The sequence below is a fragment of the Botryllus schlosseri genome, chromosome 6, assembly GCF_051294905.1.
Source record: "Botryllus schlosseri isolate E-star chromosome 6, Bs_hap1, whole genome shotgun sequence".
In the NCBI taxonomy this organism is placed as follows: Eukaryota; Metazoa; Chordata; class Ascidiacea; order Stolidobranchia; family Styelidae; genus Botryllus; species Botryllus schlosseri.
The window spans coordinates 6,399,390-6,418,278 of record NC_137241.1 but is presented as its reverse complement, the minus strand read 5'-3'; the positions used below and the strand labels follow the sequence as shown (position 1 = coordinate 6,418,278).

Genomic DNA, 18,889 nt, shown 5'->3' with positions numbered 1-18,889 from the left:
AAGGGGGCGGTGAGTCAAAAAAGTTAGGTAACCAATGGTCCACGCCATTTTCATACTACATATGCTGTACAAAAGTGAGACAATATCATGGTACCATTTGATATGTTACTGAGAGTTACCTTACGTCCTCCTTTTTAAAGGAATCGCAAAGATATCCTTCATTTTGGCAATCCGTCCTCCTTTATAGCTTCGAGAGCCAGGCAACAACAAAAATGCCTTGAGTGACACGAAATCTTGAGTGTGACGGCATGGTTGACCAAAAAAAAGGTCAACTCCAACCGATTGTTGTGGAGACTGGGCCTTTCGGCAGTCGAGCTGGAAAAATGACTTTCTTTTCAAATTACCGTTTTCCTTTCTGTTATTATAGCTTTTGTAACTTGTAAAAAGTGTCCTATTTTTCGGATCTCAAACCCTAATGGTACTCCCTAACAAAGCCATATCTAATTAGTGATCATTAACTATCCCAAGGTAAAGGTAAGACATCAGAATCGCCAAGACTAACGATTCTGTAATACATGATAACCACTTTTCGATTCAGTGTTTGTGCTTGCTTTCCTATCTCAAATAGGAAGCTATTGTTCTTATGCACCTGCGCCCATAGTACACCTACATATGAATGCAATAGGGTTCTCTCCCCTGTGTGCTAGTTACGTGATAGCGACTTTTTATGTTATTACATTTTGTGATATTTATATCAACCACAGTAAAGTTTGCTGCGTGACAAATGGTTTTCGAAATATGTGCCGGGTTGCTGGGTGATGTAGGGTCCTGTGAAGCGGAATCATTGCCAGGCAACCTTAGTAAGATTGCTGTCATAGTTCCAGTCGCGTGATGGTTTCAAGGTGGGTTTCTTTAATGCGGGATATTGTGGAGCAATCTTGTTCTCGTCCGACTTGAATTGGTGAATGTTGTCGATAAGGCGTGTGAACTGAACACAGAAGACATATTAAAAGCTTCACACGTCTAAATTCCAGGTATGGCCCGAGCCCGTCTCCCAATAAATCCATTAAACATTGTCCAAAATTGTGAAATGATGCGCCGCAAGCTTTTACGGACGCGTCAGCCATCGAGTCCTTCGTCGAACATTAGGCTAAAATCTCATTCCTTTCTGCTCTTGAGAATTTCCATCGGTGAATACATTCATTCGTCAACGTTATCGATCCTTGATGGAAGAGATGGAGGCGCACCGATTGGCGGTATCCTTGACATTGGCGGAATTCTTCGCGCGGAGCGTATTTCCTTAGGGGATGACGTTGCTACTTTGGTTTGAATTCTGTCGAGTCTCTGGAAGTAAGGATTTATTACATGGGGACACCGCATCGTATATTGTAGCCTATATGCCAACATATGTATTTACCGGTGAAGCCGAACCGATTCGATGGATACCGTGAAGTGCAGTCACAGAATGACGAGGGGTGTTTATCACGCTAGCCGATGGAGTGTTCTGATTACTTTTGAAAAAATATGCAATATTAGTAAGACGCATACACAAATAAGGGTTCATTTTTCTTCAAATTGTCCGTATCACGGGTGTGGACCTGCGGTCCCCCGGAGATGTGTTCTAATTTTGAATAGGGTACGTCCCACGAAATAGGTTTGTAATAAAGCCCTGATATGGCTTATAATATCTAGTGGGCTATGAAAAGCGGCAAAATAACTAAAATATAGATATGCTGATTTTGCGCACGAATATGTTTGACAAAATTCAACACCTCAGACTTTTCGCGTTATTGTGATTTCGAAATTTCACCGCGTTATTAAATTTGGCCCGGCTATCGAAAAGGTTGCATGATGACTTTATGGACTGTCAGGACTCAAGAAAGGATGATGAATAATGATGGTGGCCGAGAGAAATTTGCTTGAATAGGAAATTATCGTGGCGCTGGAGAGCCTAATACCGAACAGCTTTGGCCTAGTGCGCATAGTCCGAAATGTCCTGACAGATGGCAATTGCGAGTTGGCAATTGCGATGCCAATTAAGATGTTTTGTAGGTTTCAAATGAAATACAGAACGCACAAGTCTGTAGGCTGATAGATCCAGCAGAATATTGCATTTGCATTGCAATTTTGAGTATTGCAATCCAATACCGCAACCTTAGACGATGATATTACACGTACTCGCATGTAGCACGCCCATGGGGGAGGCGCAGGTTTGCTTTAAACTGCGGGCATTTTTCTTGTTCATTCTATTTTTCCAACTGTAGGGACTTTGATAAGTGGGACTCAGTAATCTATTTGGTGAAATCAAGGAGATTGTTTTGAAATGTGAACGAATGTCTGTCAATTGTCACTGTTGTTTAATTTCACTAGAATAATGCAAGTACGATAATTCCAAACGGCTAACCTAAATTTCAGACAGATTCTGTATGCTGTATAAGTTAAGGCCTTTAAGTAGGATTACCATACATTACCCGTTTTCTCGTCCGATATGAAGTTTTGTGATCTGTAAAAAGTGTCCTCTTTTCCGTATTTAAAATTATGGTAAAACCCTACTTTAAGTACTTCTCACGTTAGGGTTACCATATTTTGGAAATCTAAAAAGAGGACACTTTTTCAGAAATTTGAGACTTGCAAAACCGGAGAAGAATTCTCAAAAATCGGTGAATTTTTCTCAATTTGTGATCGGTTGACTAAAAAAAAGAGGTCAACTTTTCGCCCAGCCGGAGCGTCACTTCTGTGCTAATTTACGGCATATCACTCGCATTTTGCTCTAAAGATGACCTGAAGTTTCAAAAAAGAGGACAAAATCTCAAAAAAAAGGACAAAAGTGCGTCCTCCGAGGACACTTTCAAAAAAGTCAAAAAAGAGGACAAATCCTCTTAAAAGAGGACGTATGGCAACCCTATCCCACGTTAGCTAGGGCAACAGCAAGATCAGTAGAATACTAGGGAATACAAATGGTTTCCCATTTACCTGAATCGACTCGATTTCATTGGTCTTCTCCGAGCTTTCCACAGACCAATGCGAACCATAATTCTCACTCTTTCGCGATACAAAATGACAGCAAGCAGGACGAGTATCGCAACGGCCAGAGATATCACGGCGATAAACAATGCCAGACAATCAGCTGACTCTGAATGGAACAATATAAATAGATATCACTTATCCAGTGATGGTTCGTATCTCAAAAGCCACCAGGCATGACTAACACTAGAACTACCGAGTGACTTTTTTGACGCATTGTCATTTTTGAAGAGCTCGCATTTGGTCAAATCTTGCGCTGTTCGGCTAAAACTTCTTGCCAATTATTTATTTTATATCGGCCACCTTACCTATGATTTCAATCGCTCGTCTAGTAAAAATAAATAAGGTATACACAGAACTACCGAGTGGCTTTTTGACGCATTACAGTTTTTCTACCGCGAGGCATCGCAGTTTCATATTCTTGACACTGGTTATGTATCTGCCAAAGTCGTTTGCAACAACTGAACTTTGTTAATATCGGCTCAGTGGTCTAACTGTGTTAGCAACAACATCCCTTGTAATAGAAGGCAGTGCATCTTCCGCTTTCCGAATCATCAAATATCTGTATTAACATATTTTTGAAAACCTGCGTGCTACAGGACATGACAACTGGAACGTAGGCTACCACTAGACCAAGCCGACATCTGTATTGGTCATATTATTACACCAGAGTTGTACCAGGGCGAAGAGCCTTTGCTCTAGTCTACGAGATGGATCTTTGGGGGGGGGAGCTGGATCTTCTAAATTGAATACATATGAGGACTGAGGGCATGAGTGCATTATGTTTAGTCAGACCCTCTCGTGGAAGAGGTTTATGGAAGTCCTGAACTTTCTATCGACATAAAGAGTGAAAGAAGGTGTAGACTCGATAGAGATCATTTTGTTTTCATTTATTACATGATCAATGATCAACTAGCAGAAAAAAGTTGGGGTAAAATGTCAGATGGTGGATGCTGCTGCTACCGAGTATTTGTACAAGGGCGTCTCATATTTAGGCAAGGATAAGACGCGACACCTCTTCTATAATCTATATATTTTCCAAGCATGGTAATGTTAAGAATCTGATGCAACCCATATTGAAACAGTGTTACGTGGATGTGGTTGTATACGCTTGGTGAAGAAAAATATCACAGTTGACACTATTGTCAAAAGTTGCTGGAGGTTTTCCAGGCCCAGAAGGAAAAAAAGCAGCTTCATATAGCCACCCTTTTCAAAACTATCACCTCGTCGATTAGTGTAACGGCGAGATTCCAGTGTAGAGATCGAAGTCTGTCTGTACTGTACACATACATATTGAGCCCACTTCAACAGGAGGTAACTGTTTCCTTCAGAAACAATACAAACAAGAACCCACTGGCGGTTAAATATTATAACAAAACAAAACCAGGGGGGATATTATTGACCAAGTTATAATGTAGTATTTAAAAGCATGGAAAACTGAATGGGTTTTTCATGCTGTAGGGATACCAGCAATGTCGATTATGGTCCATGCATATTTTCTTAGAATGTGATTGATCTTCCACTCGCCAAAAAGTCGATACTATAAGAATGTGCAAATCGAGGATTAGTCGCGAGATTGCATTATGCAACTCTTAGCTTATGAGCTTTGTGATATGTGAGCAAGAACCAAGAATTGTGATGTGGCTAAAGCGGATCTGGAACTTACCCAAAATTTTTACAGAACGTGCTCAAATACCAAATGCGCATCAGAACCACACTGATATGTTGCACCAAAAACAAAACGGCGATCTGTGATAAGTGTTGCACAAAAGTGTGTCTAAAATATTACAGGTAACAGTCAGCGCAATAAACAATGATTTCTCCTGCCGTTTGTAGATCTTTCTGTCGATTTTTAGCTTCCTTGAATGCATTTAATCGGAAAAAATTCAACATGCGTCAAAAAGTCACTTGGTAGTTTTAGGTAGTTCGAAGTTCCGGTAGTTCTTGTGTTAAAAGGAAACCACGCCAATGGTTGACGACAATTATTTCGTATACTTGGACACTTTGACAAATAGGTAGTTCGTACAATTGGCCGACAGTGTTGCTAACGTTCTTTGACATGATTTGAACAATTGTGTCACTACGCTGTAGGATTACGGCCTCTCTATTAAAGTACCACAAGCATGGCCTACATCTTTGTTTACTTAATCAATGGCACAGTAGACCTATTTTGATAAACGTATAGGACGTCATTTAAGAGGTTTCTGCCGCGAAATGTGATGAAACTACTTCCCGGCGACTGCTTATTTGATTCAGTTGCAATTTTAAGCAGTTGAAACGGTTGGATAAAACCAAACATCAAATATTAATCGATGTTCTCAGCAACAGATTTTATTGCTTGAACGGCTCTTGTATGGCCTACCCATAGTCGAGATATCCCTGTCGTATAGTAATCACATAATAAAGCGACCTGTCGGAGTGCCTGATTTGAATAGAGTACCTACATCACCCACCAAACTTGAATTGTATTATAATGATTACTTTATGTATCGGTAAGAATTACCTCTTCACCCGACTAATATATTGAATCAGATCGGATTGTCCATTCAAGTTTGGGGCAGATGTGCGAGAACATGTAATGACTATGATTAGGACAGTGATGTCGCCACCAAACCTATACCTTTTATGAAGACTTCATCTTCTGGTCCCACGAAATCTCTGGCCGAATTCGCTATAAATAGAATAACAACAGCATTACGAACCGCGATGCTGAATCCATAACTGTTTCCAAACTTTGTCAACCTCAGATGGGAATCAACGCAACAAATCTAACAACGGGTTAAAAACTACACGGAATGCCGGCATGTATCTGTTGCCCATATGTTGATTTGTATGAGTCACTCGCGCGCTATGGCAATTGTGGGATCTGGGATCGTTTTTCGACAGATGATGCATATGATCCAAATATAGCTTCAATTAATCATGAAGGTTTGGAATATCTCATTGTCAGAACGGATAGAAAACAAAATCCGATCCTGTTGACGGACTATGAACCGGGTTGTCTGACAGGCAGCGTGTTTATTATTTACTCACCGCACAGATGATCGCGGCAATAGTCGAATTGATCACATCGAGAACACGGTACGCCTTTTTCGTAAACGGATTGAAGTGTTCGGTCGCGTCCAGCTACGTTTCCGCTACGCTGACAAGAAGCATAAATCGCGTGATACAAGGCTTACTTGAAACGGCATTGCAAAGCAGATAGCACCTGGTTGCATAATTACAAATCAGAATGCTGCCTCGCCCTCTTATGGAGAAATTTCGAATCCAACTGCACCTCGATAAAGCGCAACCAATTTTGAACGTTCGCGCCCATACCATCTGCGTTGAACAACATCCATGTATTTGCCTTTTGTTCAATATTCCTGCCTACTCATTTACAGTCAAGGGATTGGATTAATAGGTACTGCTTGCAGAGGTTATTCTTCCGGAGAAAGATTTCATTTAAACGAAATATACATTATGAATCGCTATTCAGTGTCCATGTCCATTATTCCGTGTATCTGCACCATCTTACGTAGAATTGACCGACACAATTTAGTTCCGGATTGGCTATAAAATATATATAGCATAAATATACGGTAGATATTGGAAGTCACGTCGAGTGTAATTTGGTGTCAAAGGTCATGGAACGCCTCGATATTAATTCGCTTGTGGAAATTTGGTATCACCAGAAGCTTGTTTGCCATGAATGGCCTGGAAGCATAGCGTACTCTTCTAAATCACTGTATAAAGTATGCAGTGATTAATCTTTGCGGATGTATTAATTCTGCCAGTCTGAGATATAATGTAAACTTAAGAACATTTTTGCGCTCATTCATGACCGAATTCTCCCGAGTATTCCGGGGAGTATTATAGTTCCCAACACGTTCCTTCCTATGCCGATGACATAGATATCAAGGACATTATGCTAATTATAGTTCACCCGCATAAATCGATGATATCTATAATGCCAAAAGTATACCCAAATTATTAGCAGACACCGGTTTGCCTTACCACAGACACCATGCAGACGCTTTCATACCGACTCTGACTCGAACCGCGCAGATTTTAACCGCACTAACTCCAGCTCCGACTCCTCAGATGATTTTCGTCATAGAACTCTGACTCTGATTCCAACATTCCTGTGTGGAAATCCTCTAGCAAAATTTATCGTTTAATGTGTTTCCAATGATTATTATTACCAAGCGAATTAACCTATCAATTGAATCAAAACAAATTGTGCTTACAGAAGGTTACGTGTAAAACTTGCTAACTTTGGTCACTGAAACGACACTTTTTTGAAATAATTGAGAACATTTCGTTCAATTTTAAAGTAGTTCGAGTCCGAGCTTTTTCACGAACTCCGAAAACTCCGACTTTCCGACTCCAAACCGTTTTACAAAATTTATGTGACTCCGCCGCGATATAATTTAACAAAACTTCCACTCCACAGCCCTGATGTAGGGTCTACGATTATTGTAATTGGTTTGCTTCGTTCGACTTCAAGTTTTATATCTATGGTATGGGATTAACTTTTGGCTTATATTAGGGTTATCATACGTTAACATACGGCCTACGTCCTTTAGGGGGCTTTGTCCTACTTTTTCAGGAAATTTAAAATGTCCTCCATTATGGAAATTGGTCCTTCCTTACAGCTTTTACAGCTAGGCTAAAGGACAGGGGTCAGCTGAAAATCTGCTTAAATGACGCAAAGTAGGTTATGCGGACGTTCGAGCGGGTCATTCGGGAGTCGAATCAGAATGATGACCTTTTTTTCTTTTTGTCAACACCACCAAAGAACGTAATAACGTAATAAAGCGGGTAATTCGGGAGCCGAATCGAAGTGATGACCTTTTAATCAGTCAACACAACAAGATTTCCAGTAAATATTCCAAAAGCATTTTTTCTATTTCCAGTAACTAACTGTTATGAATTCATAAAAGTGTCCTCTTTTCCCGACTCCAAAATATTGTAACGCTATTTATATCCAAGCAGAAACTCGAAAGAAAAAGTACCGAACACGAATGCGCAGGTGTGTAGCATTATCCGCAGGTGTTCATGACGTATATGACCGTGTTGTTCTGTTAATATCCGCAGTTTTTATAGGGCGCCGGCTAAACTACGTCGCTGCGAAGTTCATTGGTATAGTTACGTAGCATGGTGTGCATTACGGTAGATGCGAGTTAGCTGTAACCCCGAACCGTGGATCAGACGAGTTCATTCCTTCATATTTGTGACTTGGAATACTCATATTGATTTAGTCATTGTAAGTAGCCCTCGGCGACATTCAATGCAACAAAAGATACTGTGACCGCTGAATCAGCATTGAGCAAATAGACACAAGCCCGGTCGCACACGCGATGCCAATGCGAAAACTTGACAACCAGTCGATCCAGTATAGCTTTAAAGTCCGTTCACACTTTTCACACTTTCATTCGGGTTCCTTGGAGTCGACTTTTATCTAAATACGCCAACAAAGCCTGTGCCTGTGCCTACAGAAAGAGTCTGTGTAACATCTAGAAATAGTACATTGAGCTTAAGCGCTCTCTCCGCCCCGGTTATTCGAAATTGAATGATGGATATTTCCAATTCTCTACTATATAGTTGCTGACAATTACCTGCGGAGTGTCAGCCGAAAATACTCGGTTCATTTCAATATAAATATATTTTTCAATTGTATATTGAAGTTCTGTACTGTACCTCCAGGAAGCTTTTCAGAGACAATAATCGTAGCGCGATACTTCATATTTTGCTGGTCTGCCCCACCGTGGTATTTAATAGATCAGACATTAAAATTCACAGAAATATTGATTAGGTTTCCATCGAAGTCATCAATCGCGATTCAATCGGCTTGTGATCGATTAGTGGCGGTTGTTGTGTCCGCATTCCGCCAAATTGTCGGATGTATCACATCACAGTATCACATTAGATCTACGCTCAGACGTTGCTAGGTGCGACATGACAATATGCAGCACGATGTACCGCGTGATAAGCCATGCATTGCGCACGGCTTGCGTTCAGAATAGCAAGTGTCAAGGCTGTTATGATAGCCATCAGCCACCTATTCAAGATAGCGAGTCTATAAAGTTAGGGAGTGTCAGAATCTTTTAAAAAGCGACTGTATCAAAATGACAAGTGTCAAAACAGTGAGTATCATAATTGCGGGTCAGCCAAACTGTCAAATAGGTTTAACAATGTCCATCCGTAACCTAACTTAAACTGAACCTGACCCTAACCTAACCATACTTCAACTCGAACTTTAAACTATCGCATAGACTTTAGCCCAGTGGTTCCCAACTTGTGGTGCGCGAAGGTCTTCCAGGTGGTACGCGAGTAGATTCTGTTTTCTTTTTCGACCGAAGGAAGTTCTTAGTTGTGGAAGAGTTGATTTTGAGTTTTTTGAAGCCGTCGTCGTCGTGGGTAGGGGTAATCCCACCAATGACGGCCTACGGGGAAGAGATCTAGTCGTAAAGCATTGGGATTCTTACCTAACCAAATTCCGTTTTAGTATATTTGACCACAAGAATTCCAAATGGATCCACTACAGAAATCATATACTGCGCCTTAAAATGGTCATTTTATTTTCTGTTTCGCTGTCTTCGGCAGCTCAACACGGTGGAGACATTTTTGACCGCCTCTGGCGCGAGTAACTTATGTAGGTGGTACGCGAGCACTGCATACAACTTTGAAATGGTCAGAGGTGGTCAAAGTAGTCAAGAAAGCTACTCAAGTAGAAGTAGAAGTAGGGATGAAAAAATCTACTTAAGTACAAGCAGAAGTACTTTTTTTAAAAGCAACCTAAAACTACATGAAGTAGAAGTAGAATTGACTGACTTTAAATCTACTCAAGTAAGTAAGTAGTTGTCAAAACGATCGTAGTTTGTTCCCATGGACTGTCAAAAGCTGCAAATGGAGCTATGCGGAAGGTGTAAAAAGCTTGATTCATATTGATGCATCCCAGGAGGTGTCAATTTCTGACAGAATAAGCAGTCGTCCACTTCATGGAATGTAAATGATAGCATTGATATGGAAATGCGATACTAATTCTTTGTTTACTCGAACGCCTGGTTTTAAAGAAGTTTATGGAATGGCGCCCTCTCCCATAATATAAGGCCCCTAGTTCAGTCGAGGAACAATACGGGGAAGTTGTGTCGGATATGGCTTTAACACTTTGCGCGATTAGTATACGTTAGTTAAAAATATGGCAGATCGTAAAAATGCCATATAGTGTATAACTTTATTTTCGGAAAATATAAGGCCTTGCTACTTGCTACACTTGCTTTTATACTTCAACATGTATGTTTTCCAGACAAAACAACTGAAACTATAATTAGAACTCAACGTATAATACTCGTAATTGAAAGAAAAATACAAATACTACTTCTAAAAAGCGGAAAATATATTTCATGTCTTTTGTCCAGAAAGTATCAACGGTGGTCTGCTAAAACAGGTCTAAATTCAAAGTCCGATTTTCTAGATTAGGACACATCATGGGCTGTTAGGTATAATAGGTTATTGCTAGATTGCGAAACGATAGTTTCAAACGTTATGGGGGCCATACTTACCGTGATGAAATATTTGGTATAGACGACAATGCGGTGTGAACGGAACCACGCAACCCAGCGTCTAAATTATATTCAGCGATACTTTTGTAAAAACATATTTGTCACTCCATATCTACTGTAGGCGAAGCGCAACGAAAATTCTGGGTATTGCATGACTTTTATTGAATTTAAATGTTCGTACTACGTGAAAACAGCCCCTAAATTCCTTAGGCTATCTTTCTTGTTGGGGGATTAAACTACTTTTACTTGACAAACTGAAAATAGCGAAAAGTAAGTGAGTAGTTCACAAAATCTTACAAAGTAGAAGTAGAAGTAGCGGGAAAAATATCTACTTGGGTAAGTACCAGAAGTAGAGGAAAACTACTTGAGTACTTCAAAAAAGTAGAAGCACTTCGTTTCTGACCACCTCTGGAAATGGTACGTGGGTAGAAAAAGGTTGGGAACCACTGACTTAGCCTAACCGTAATTTCAACCTATCCCCAACCATTTTGAACAACTTACGATTATGAGACAATAATTATACGGGACAAGCTATACTGACACATAAATGCGCAAGGCGTTCGCAGGCCTTTGTTTGCCTGAATTTACTGATCCATGGTGCAAAGGGTCTGTATCAGATGATAGTGCCCTTGATTCTGATGAATGAAAGCCAAAGTCGACGTCACTGCATATCAGTCAGAACGTACGTAAATCCTGTCATGTGTGACACTGCGCGGCTGACACACACCCAGTCAGTATCGCTCGCAACGTATGTCAAATCAAAGTGAACTTAAATATGTTCACCATCATGCATTCACGATCGCACGCATGGAGTAAATGGACTCTGCCAGAATGTCATTTAGTGAAAGAACACTAGATGGGGTATTCATTATCCAAAGTCGCAAATATAATGCGAAAATTTGCTTCGGGTTGATAAAATGTTCTGAGGCAAAACGCCGGTCGTGAATGAAAGTAGTAGTATGGCAGTGGGGTACGTATACCAGGTGCATTAAATGGGGAAACAACCCGAAACGATTGTTGACGTCCGTTTGAGAGCCCGTACCGAACCGACCGCACTGTCATTACGTGGTGAAGACCACCATCAATCCAACGTCTCGTATACATTATACAATCATAAGGGCGTAAGGCGTGGCTTACATTTTGGCAGTTCAGATAGTTTGTATGGAACCGCTCAGCCCTCAATGGACCTATTCAAATTCGGGGCATGGGTCGAGAGTAACTAGTGCTAGAATGATGGTACTTGGTAGCGTAAGACAATAATGATGATTTTAATGATTGAAGACCCTAACGTGTCGGGGAAGCGAGTGGCGCAGTTGGTTAAGCGCCAGCGTCACGACACCAATTGTAGTGGTTCGAATCCCGGTTCGGACCAACTTCTATGTGTCGGAGGTTTCTCTGGGCTCCTCATCGCCGACCTCACTGCATAGTGCATATGCAGTGTCGTACGAAAAGCCCAGATATTGGTGAGCCGCGCCAGAAAAAAAGTCGGCAGCACAGACGAAGATATACGGGCGCATGAAAATCGAGGGAGAACGATGGTGAAAGAGTGCGAGCGTGAAAAGTCGCCCGGAAGATGACGAAAAATCAAAGACAATGAATTGTTACACATGTTACTGTCGTGGCGCACATAGCCTGAAAAGGCGATAAGCGCCACTGTGTTGTGCAAATAATAATAATAATAATAAACCCTAACGTGTCCAAGAAAACACCATTCGTACCTGAGTATAGTGACCACACGCATGACCCAATTTGCAAGTTCTCGCAGTGTAGTTGAAATATTTTATTTCGTCGTACCAGCTTTGTATCGCGCTAGGCACATCCGTAGCGGTCATATCTCCCGACTGCGTGTACATATTTTCACCGACGCTGCCAATGCATGATAATGATATTATGCATGTGTCAACATTTGTGCGTTGGGCATAACATTGATATCAAATATACGTAATGATACCGTCATTATCCGAATGCGAAAACAGACCGCATATTGACTAACCTCCATCCACGGCTGTGCTTTCTGTTCGGGTTATGCTGGAAATTACAAGTTTTACTGTATTCTGCAGCCATCCATTCCAGTTCGCTATCCCATGACTGTAGTGAATTAAAGAAATTCTAATTAGTTGTCGTTTCATGGTCGTATTGTATGCAGGGTTGCATTTAAAACAAAAATCTATTTAAGAGAACCATGTTTAAAACAAGTTTTAATTGAAGGATCCTTGAATTATGGCATCACATTTGATCGACATTGTTATATGTCTCCTTACGAAAGACAATTAAAAATATAGGATTGATATTTCTCCATTGATGAAAAACGATTCCGACCCTTGTCATAAGCGGGCCCAAAAATATATTTGACCAGTACTATACATGGCCATTGGTCATGCAGCATTTTTGCGGATTGCGGTCATCATCATCAGAACATCCATTCTGTTGTAGTGATATATAACTACGTGCTATAACTGCTGGATCGAAGACGATTCTGAGGTTTCCCACCATTCCATATCGTATAAGCAGGGTTGCCATCGACATGGACCCAAAAATAAGGACAGTCGAAAAATTAGATTAAAAAGCGTTTTCGTGCAGACGTTGTATTTACACGAGCCGTGGAATATCACATTCTATACTTTTCGCAAGAAACAACCTTCTGCAGCAACTTTTTGTTATTAGAAAGATCTTCACGGATCTCACGATAGCTGAGGTCTAGGTTTACCTTTACTCCGGGCCAAAACATCACTTCGTCAGCCCCCCCCCCAAAAAAAAAAGAACCCGTTGGTCTGGGGCGCCTCGAAGGGTGATAAACCAAACTCCTTCTCTTCGTTCTGATTAGATGCGTCAACCAAGATGGATAAAGGCTGCACTGTACATCAAGAGTTTAGACAAATCATTTTTTGAGCGCGTGGAGCAAGAACTCCACTAACGATGATTGTAGTCTTGGTCAGTGTTCCCTCTAAGCTGCGCACGTACGCAAATGCGCAGTGAAGATAAGGTCTCAGCGCACAGACAATATAAGTTGCGCAAAAAAAAACCGAAATGATGACCATTTTTTTTTTAGTTGTTACGCACTGTTGTCCAAGGGTCTGCGCAGTGAGTTGGTGAGTGTGCGCAGACTCGTCAAAAATTAGAGGGAACATTGGTCTTGGTCCTGGCCGAAGCAAACTTCTTTGCGATGTTGGAATCCGGGAATATTCCTTTGAACAATTGCGATGTGCAATCGTAAAAGAGGAATGATTGCTGGTGGTTGATGGTATGGAATGCCCAGGTACCGTCAGCAACAGCTGCCTCTTGTGGTATGTGGTCGTTGGTGGTGATCGACTTATCAGAAAATTATTCATCGACTGGTTCGAATCTATGATTATGACGCACTTCTTGTGTTTTGGGGTATCAATGGGGGTTGAAATAGCGGTCTTTCCTACGGCCCCCAGGTTAATGTCACAATTGCAGATATTGCAACGTGCGAAACACTCGCCCTCAGGAAAAACGTTTTACGCCTGATCATTTTAACTGATAAGATTTAGAGTATAGCTAAAACTATATGTGCAATATAATTTAGATCAATTTATCAATGATTTATAGCTTTACTACTTTTAACCCAAGTGTCGACTGCACTGGGCCCTTTTCAGTACCGATAAATGCTGCTTTCCCCACAGCTTATATTCTGCTGTACACTAAATAGCAGAAACCTGGTGCTGCTGTTTACGGCTAAAATGACGTCCGCTGCCATAGCTTGGTACAGCCGAAACTGCTATACCACTCACTGCCCTAGCTATCTCACCACATGGAAGTCAAATCTTGGGGTAAGTACGCAACGGCAGTTCCTTTCATTCATGATGCAAAAGCGTAATTTTAAAATATTATGCAACACAAATAGCCTACCAGAGGAAAACGATCGAAGTTTTGTAGTTGTTGAAAATAAGACAAAATAAGGACGCAAGTCGAAAAGAAGGACATTTCTTAGAAATAAGGACAGTCGAGTTTTCTAAGACGTGGCCCTTAAAACTAAGGACAAATCTTAGAAATAAGGACGGTATGGCAACCCTGCGTATAAGTCTAATATATTTAGTGCAAGTATTGTCCGAAGGCTAATGTTACATGTTTACATAGTGTTTACATAGTTATGATATAATTATACGGCATTTCTAAAATAAAAACAATTTTGCTTGTTAAGGTATTTAAAACAAAGCGTTTTGAAACAACTCGTGTCTTAATTGTTATGCACCCATGAGCGTACCATGAATCTCATGTCTGAAGACGCCGATAATCTCCGTAGGTCATTGTGGTGCAGAAGGATGTCAGACTTGTCCCTGTCAGTTAATGTGATTTGGACCACGCTCCTTCTTGCCTGAAAATACATATTATTGACCGTGAAGTCTGTATGATATCGGTATCGGAAGGAATTGAAATATCGGTAAACCAAGGAAGGGTGTACTGGTGTAGCCAATAGGGATAGGATATACGAATCATTGATTTGAAATCGCTTCGAATGATTTTCGGGGTTTAAGATTCGAAATATGCCTTTCGAAGCTAATGAAGTCTTTTGAAGATAAACTCGAATGGTTCGAAGCTAACCAACTGAAATGATCACATCGTGAATTATTCTTATTTTCTCATTAGAAAAATCGATTTTTATTGATAGCTCTTCATTGCTACGTTAACTAACTCACATGATCGATCATAGTGAACGATTTTCTTTGACATTGGAGCGATGGCTCGCGGAAGCATATTGACTACAATACAACCATGAGTGCTCAACAATGGCTGATTCGAGACAGGAGTATTTTGAAGTATTAATGGTGTATCGGTCGTATCACTGAAGTTCAAACTACTTATGTTTTCCTAGTTGACAGTAATTCGATTTTGACCGTTCTTAATCGCTAACAACTAGCGGAAAATTGGAAAGAACATTGTATGCCTTGGAGTCGACTTTTATCAAAATACGCCAAACAAGACTGTGACAACAGAACTGCTAGTTGCTGACCATTACCGCTGACGAGTGTCAGCCGAAAATATTCAGTCTCAGTTCAATATGAATATACTATTCAATCCTTTTAAGTGATCATTTTGAGACTGATTTCAGCAATTGTTTTTGATTTTTGGTAACTATGCGGTCACGTGATGGCTATACTTTCCGAAGCTTATCTCAACCTGTAGCTATATACACCGACCGCAATCCTATGTTCGTAATAACAACATCGTAGCGCAATATTTGCTGTTACACCACAGCCGCACCCAGACGTAAAGTAGTAAGTCAATAACTCACCCTACCAACCCGGGAAGCCACTACGTAACACTGGAAGATAAATAAATAGATTAGATGCGACCACATTGCAACTCTACATGAAATCACGCCAGACACAATACTCATCTCACCAGAACCGACGGTATCCTGCACCTTCACTTCGAATTTCAATATTTCCTCTGTGACGTACATCCGAAATCACCAATACGGGTTGTTTGGATGTAGCCATACGTCCAAATATTGGTTTTGTTACATTCAAACCGAATGTCGATGATCTCATTGGATTGTATCAGACTTTCCAGACGGATATCGGGCCCATCTATATGAATTCATATGTAACGTTCACATTAGGAACATTTTAGGTAGCATTAAACCATAACAAATATAAAGCAACAGCTGTATTATCAGGTTTTAAGCTTGAAATCGTGTCGTATGATATTTTCCTTACACGGTATAGTTGCTCGCCACCATTGATAAATTCAAACCGATATACAATCAAGACAAAATTCAAAATAGCTGCGATGCAGTTCATATGTCGAGTAGTGCGTATAGTATGCCATCTTCTTTTATCGCCTAATATGGAATAGGCATGTTTGAACATTGCAACGTGTGCTATGGCATGTACAGGTACACAGGCTCATAGCCGGGAACGGAATCCCGAATTTTATGGTGGTGTGGTAACTCGCCATTCGGTGATACATCTCGCGTAGTCATGCAAGTACACTTTCACTTTCCTACCACATTTGCTTCTCAGGATTCAGTTGGTTGCAACGTCAAAATGTTTTGATGAGCTATGAGCATTGAGCAATGTGAGCAGAGCGTACATGGCCTGATGTAGTATAGTAGACCATGGAATATGTATAAATGACTTAGCTATTTTAGTAATATACTTCTTTCTTGCGTCATGATTGTTCGAATGTTCGTAATCGTCACGAACCTGAGTTGCTCTGTGACGGAATAACTTGACCGAACCCCATTGGTCAGCAACAGGGCGTTTTTGAAGGCTTGGTAGGTTTAAAATGAAAAATAACCTCAACTACGCACGTATGACGTACCACGCTATTTCAAAACCGATGGAACTTAAACGAAGTAAGGTACAGGGCATTGGATGGCTTTAATAATATTTAAGTGTAGGTATGGTAGAGGTTTGTCAATAAGATACGTCATTTCGTTACTATAACTAACACAACACACTGGATAAATGTAAAGCTGTATCGCATAACTGTGCTGTACAAGTGCACATCCGGCGTGCTAGTTTCTGTAACAAACGAAACGGAAAATACCATGTATGATGAAACGTTTCAGAAGCAACCAAATAAATGAGAAAGGCACAGTTACCATGGTTCAAGTACAATTATTTTTGTCGGAATATGGTTGTCAACGCGACATGGTATTGGTGAAAACATCAGATAGCTTACTCAGTCTTGTAAATCGTACGTGGATTATTGAAGGACATGCAATATGCATCAGCATGTGCAGTTGCGCACTGTGCAGTCAGACAGATAGCTCTTGGAAATACTCGTTTCAACTTTCCGGTTTAGATCAGTTCGTTTTATAATGAAATTCGCGATAACTTGCAGTATGTGAAGCTTAAAATTTGAGTGTTAATGCGACCAAGTCATCTCCTATCTCAAAACATAAGTCACGGTGAATTAGATTCTGACATTGTACTGATCAAGAACATCAGTCGTAGAACCAAAAACGGTACCTGTCATGAATAAGGTTATTACAGGGCACGCACTGATTCATGTCGTAATAACGCAGCGCGCGGTCTGTAGCGTCAAAATTTCAGTTCAAACTCAACGCCAGATCAGACAGCTGTTCTCGACCGATTTCTGAGATAATATAGACCAGTGCTCTTCAACCGGGGTGGTCGTACACCCTAGGGTGTACCAGAATTTTCAAAGGGTGTACCACTCGGATGGGGTGTACAGGGGTGTACCAGTTCCACATTATGATGAACCGATGATACGATGAATATAGCTATCACAAAAATACGCCAGTTTATGCTTCAAAACAGAATGACCGGATGTGTAATATCGTACAATGTGATGTCATAAGCAAATGTTTCTAATCATTCAACCTTTGGTAATGGACTTATTACTTCCTTTTTGAGTAGAGCAGGGTGGAGTTAGCATGTGTTCAGCTTGCGATATCCGTCTGATGATTCTCGAGGAGATCTCGGACATTTTGAATTTGTGCTTCCTGCGGCCAGCTTATGAATAGTGCAGAATACATAGCCAATTTACGCAGGCACGGGGTCGAGTTTGCGAACCACTGCGTTAGATGGTGGTCCAGTAACCTCGAGCCCTTATTCGTATTATCATTTACTATACGTTGCAGCCTTGCTCAAATGTCCATCCTTATTTCGGCTACGTCAGGGGTGCTCAACCTGCGGACGTACGGCCTCATTCAGCCGCATAACCATAATTTTGCGATCTTTTACACATATTCAGATTAGCGTGTGTTGGCGACCGTCATTATAAAACCAATTGTTGCTGGTTCTAGTCTCGGCTCTGCCATGTTTCTATGTGTCGGATGTTTATCTAGGCTCCTCGTCGCCGACCCCCTGTTAACGTAGCGTCATGAAAAGCCCAGAAGAAGAGTTAACCGAGCTTCAAAGTCAGCAGCAAAGTCCTGAAAGTGGACGCACGTTAGCGAGAGAGAATGAAGAATGGGAGTGCGCGTGCAAGCAAAAGTCGTCCTCATTACCCAAAGCAAAAATACTAAACTTTAGGAAATGCACTTTCGTGGCGCACAAATTCTAAACAGGCGATTATCACCACTGTCATTGATGTGTAATAAAATATTATTAATAACAATACAAACAATCCTGGTGAGAGGCCAAGAAATAACAACATGCAACTAAGTGATTAATAGGAACCGCAAGATGCATCATCATTAATATTGTACCCAATATTTTCGAAAACACCCTCCATCAGCTCTACGGGTTAATCTGATCACGTGAGCTGAGAATTAATAAATTTTTGACAATAATATGTGAAACTACCAACATTTTCGATGAAATCCATTTAAGGTGCAAAATTTTCGCGCTTTGCGCGACTACACACATAATACTAGTGTCTTTTCTTGATATTTATACTCGCGATTTTGGTACATAAATTATATATTGTAAGCCTGCTGG

General features: G+C 40.8%; 2 protein-coding genes across 2 annotated transcripts in view; one reads left to right on the top strand and one right to left on the bottom strand.

The window, feature by feature from the left end:
* LOC145440732 (WD repeat domain phosphoinositide-interacting protein 2-like) overlaps window positions 1-18,889 on the top strand; it is a 227,720-nt gene that overhangs the window by 203,485 nt on the left and 5,346 nt on the right. The window lies entirely within an intron of this gene.
* Window positions 148-18,187, bottom strand: LOC145440734 (GLIPR1-like protein 1). Its single transcript, XM_080318474.1, has 10 exons — window positions 15,766-18,187; window positions 14,737-14,847; window positions 12,505-12,599; window positions 12,230-12,377; window positions 6,173-6,285; window positions 5,998-6,101; window positions 5,585-5,635; window positions 2,914-3,073; window positions 1,358-1,451; window positions 148-1,284 (listed from the first exon to the last, which is right to left on the bottom strand). The coding sequence occupies exons 1-10, from the start codon at window positions 15,934-15,936 to the stop codon at window positions 1,141-1,143; spliced, it is 1,191 nt and encodes a 396-aa protein (XP_080174600.1). The 5' UTR covers window positions 15,937-18,187; the 3' UTR covers window positions 148-1,140.

Coding starts and splice junctions, on each gene's coding strand:
- LOC145440734 (XM_080318474.1), bottom strand. CDS start 15,936: ATGTACGTCACAGAGGAAATATTGAAATTCGAAGTGAAGGTGCAGGAT. Junction 12,600..14,736: donor CTTCAGACATGAGATTCATG/GTACGCTCATGG, acceptor AATTCACTACAG/TCATGGGATAGCGAACTGGA. Junction 5,636..5,997: donor TTGCCGCGATCATCTGTGCG/GTGAGTAAATAA, acceptor TTCTATTTATAG/CGAATTCGGCCAGAGATTTC.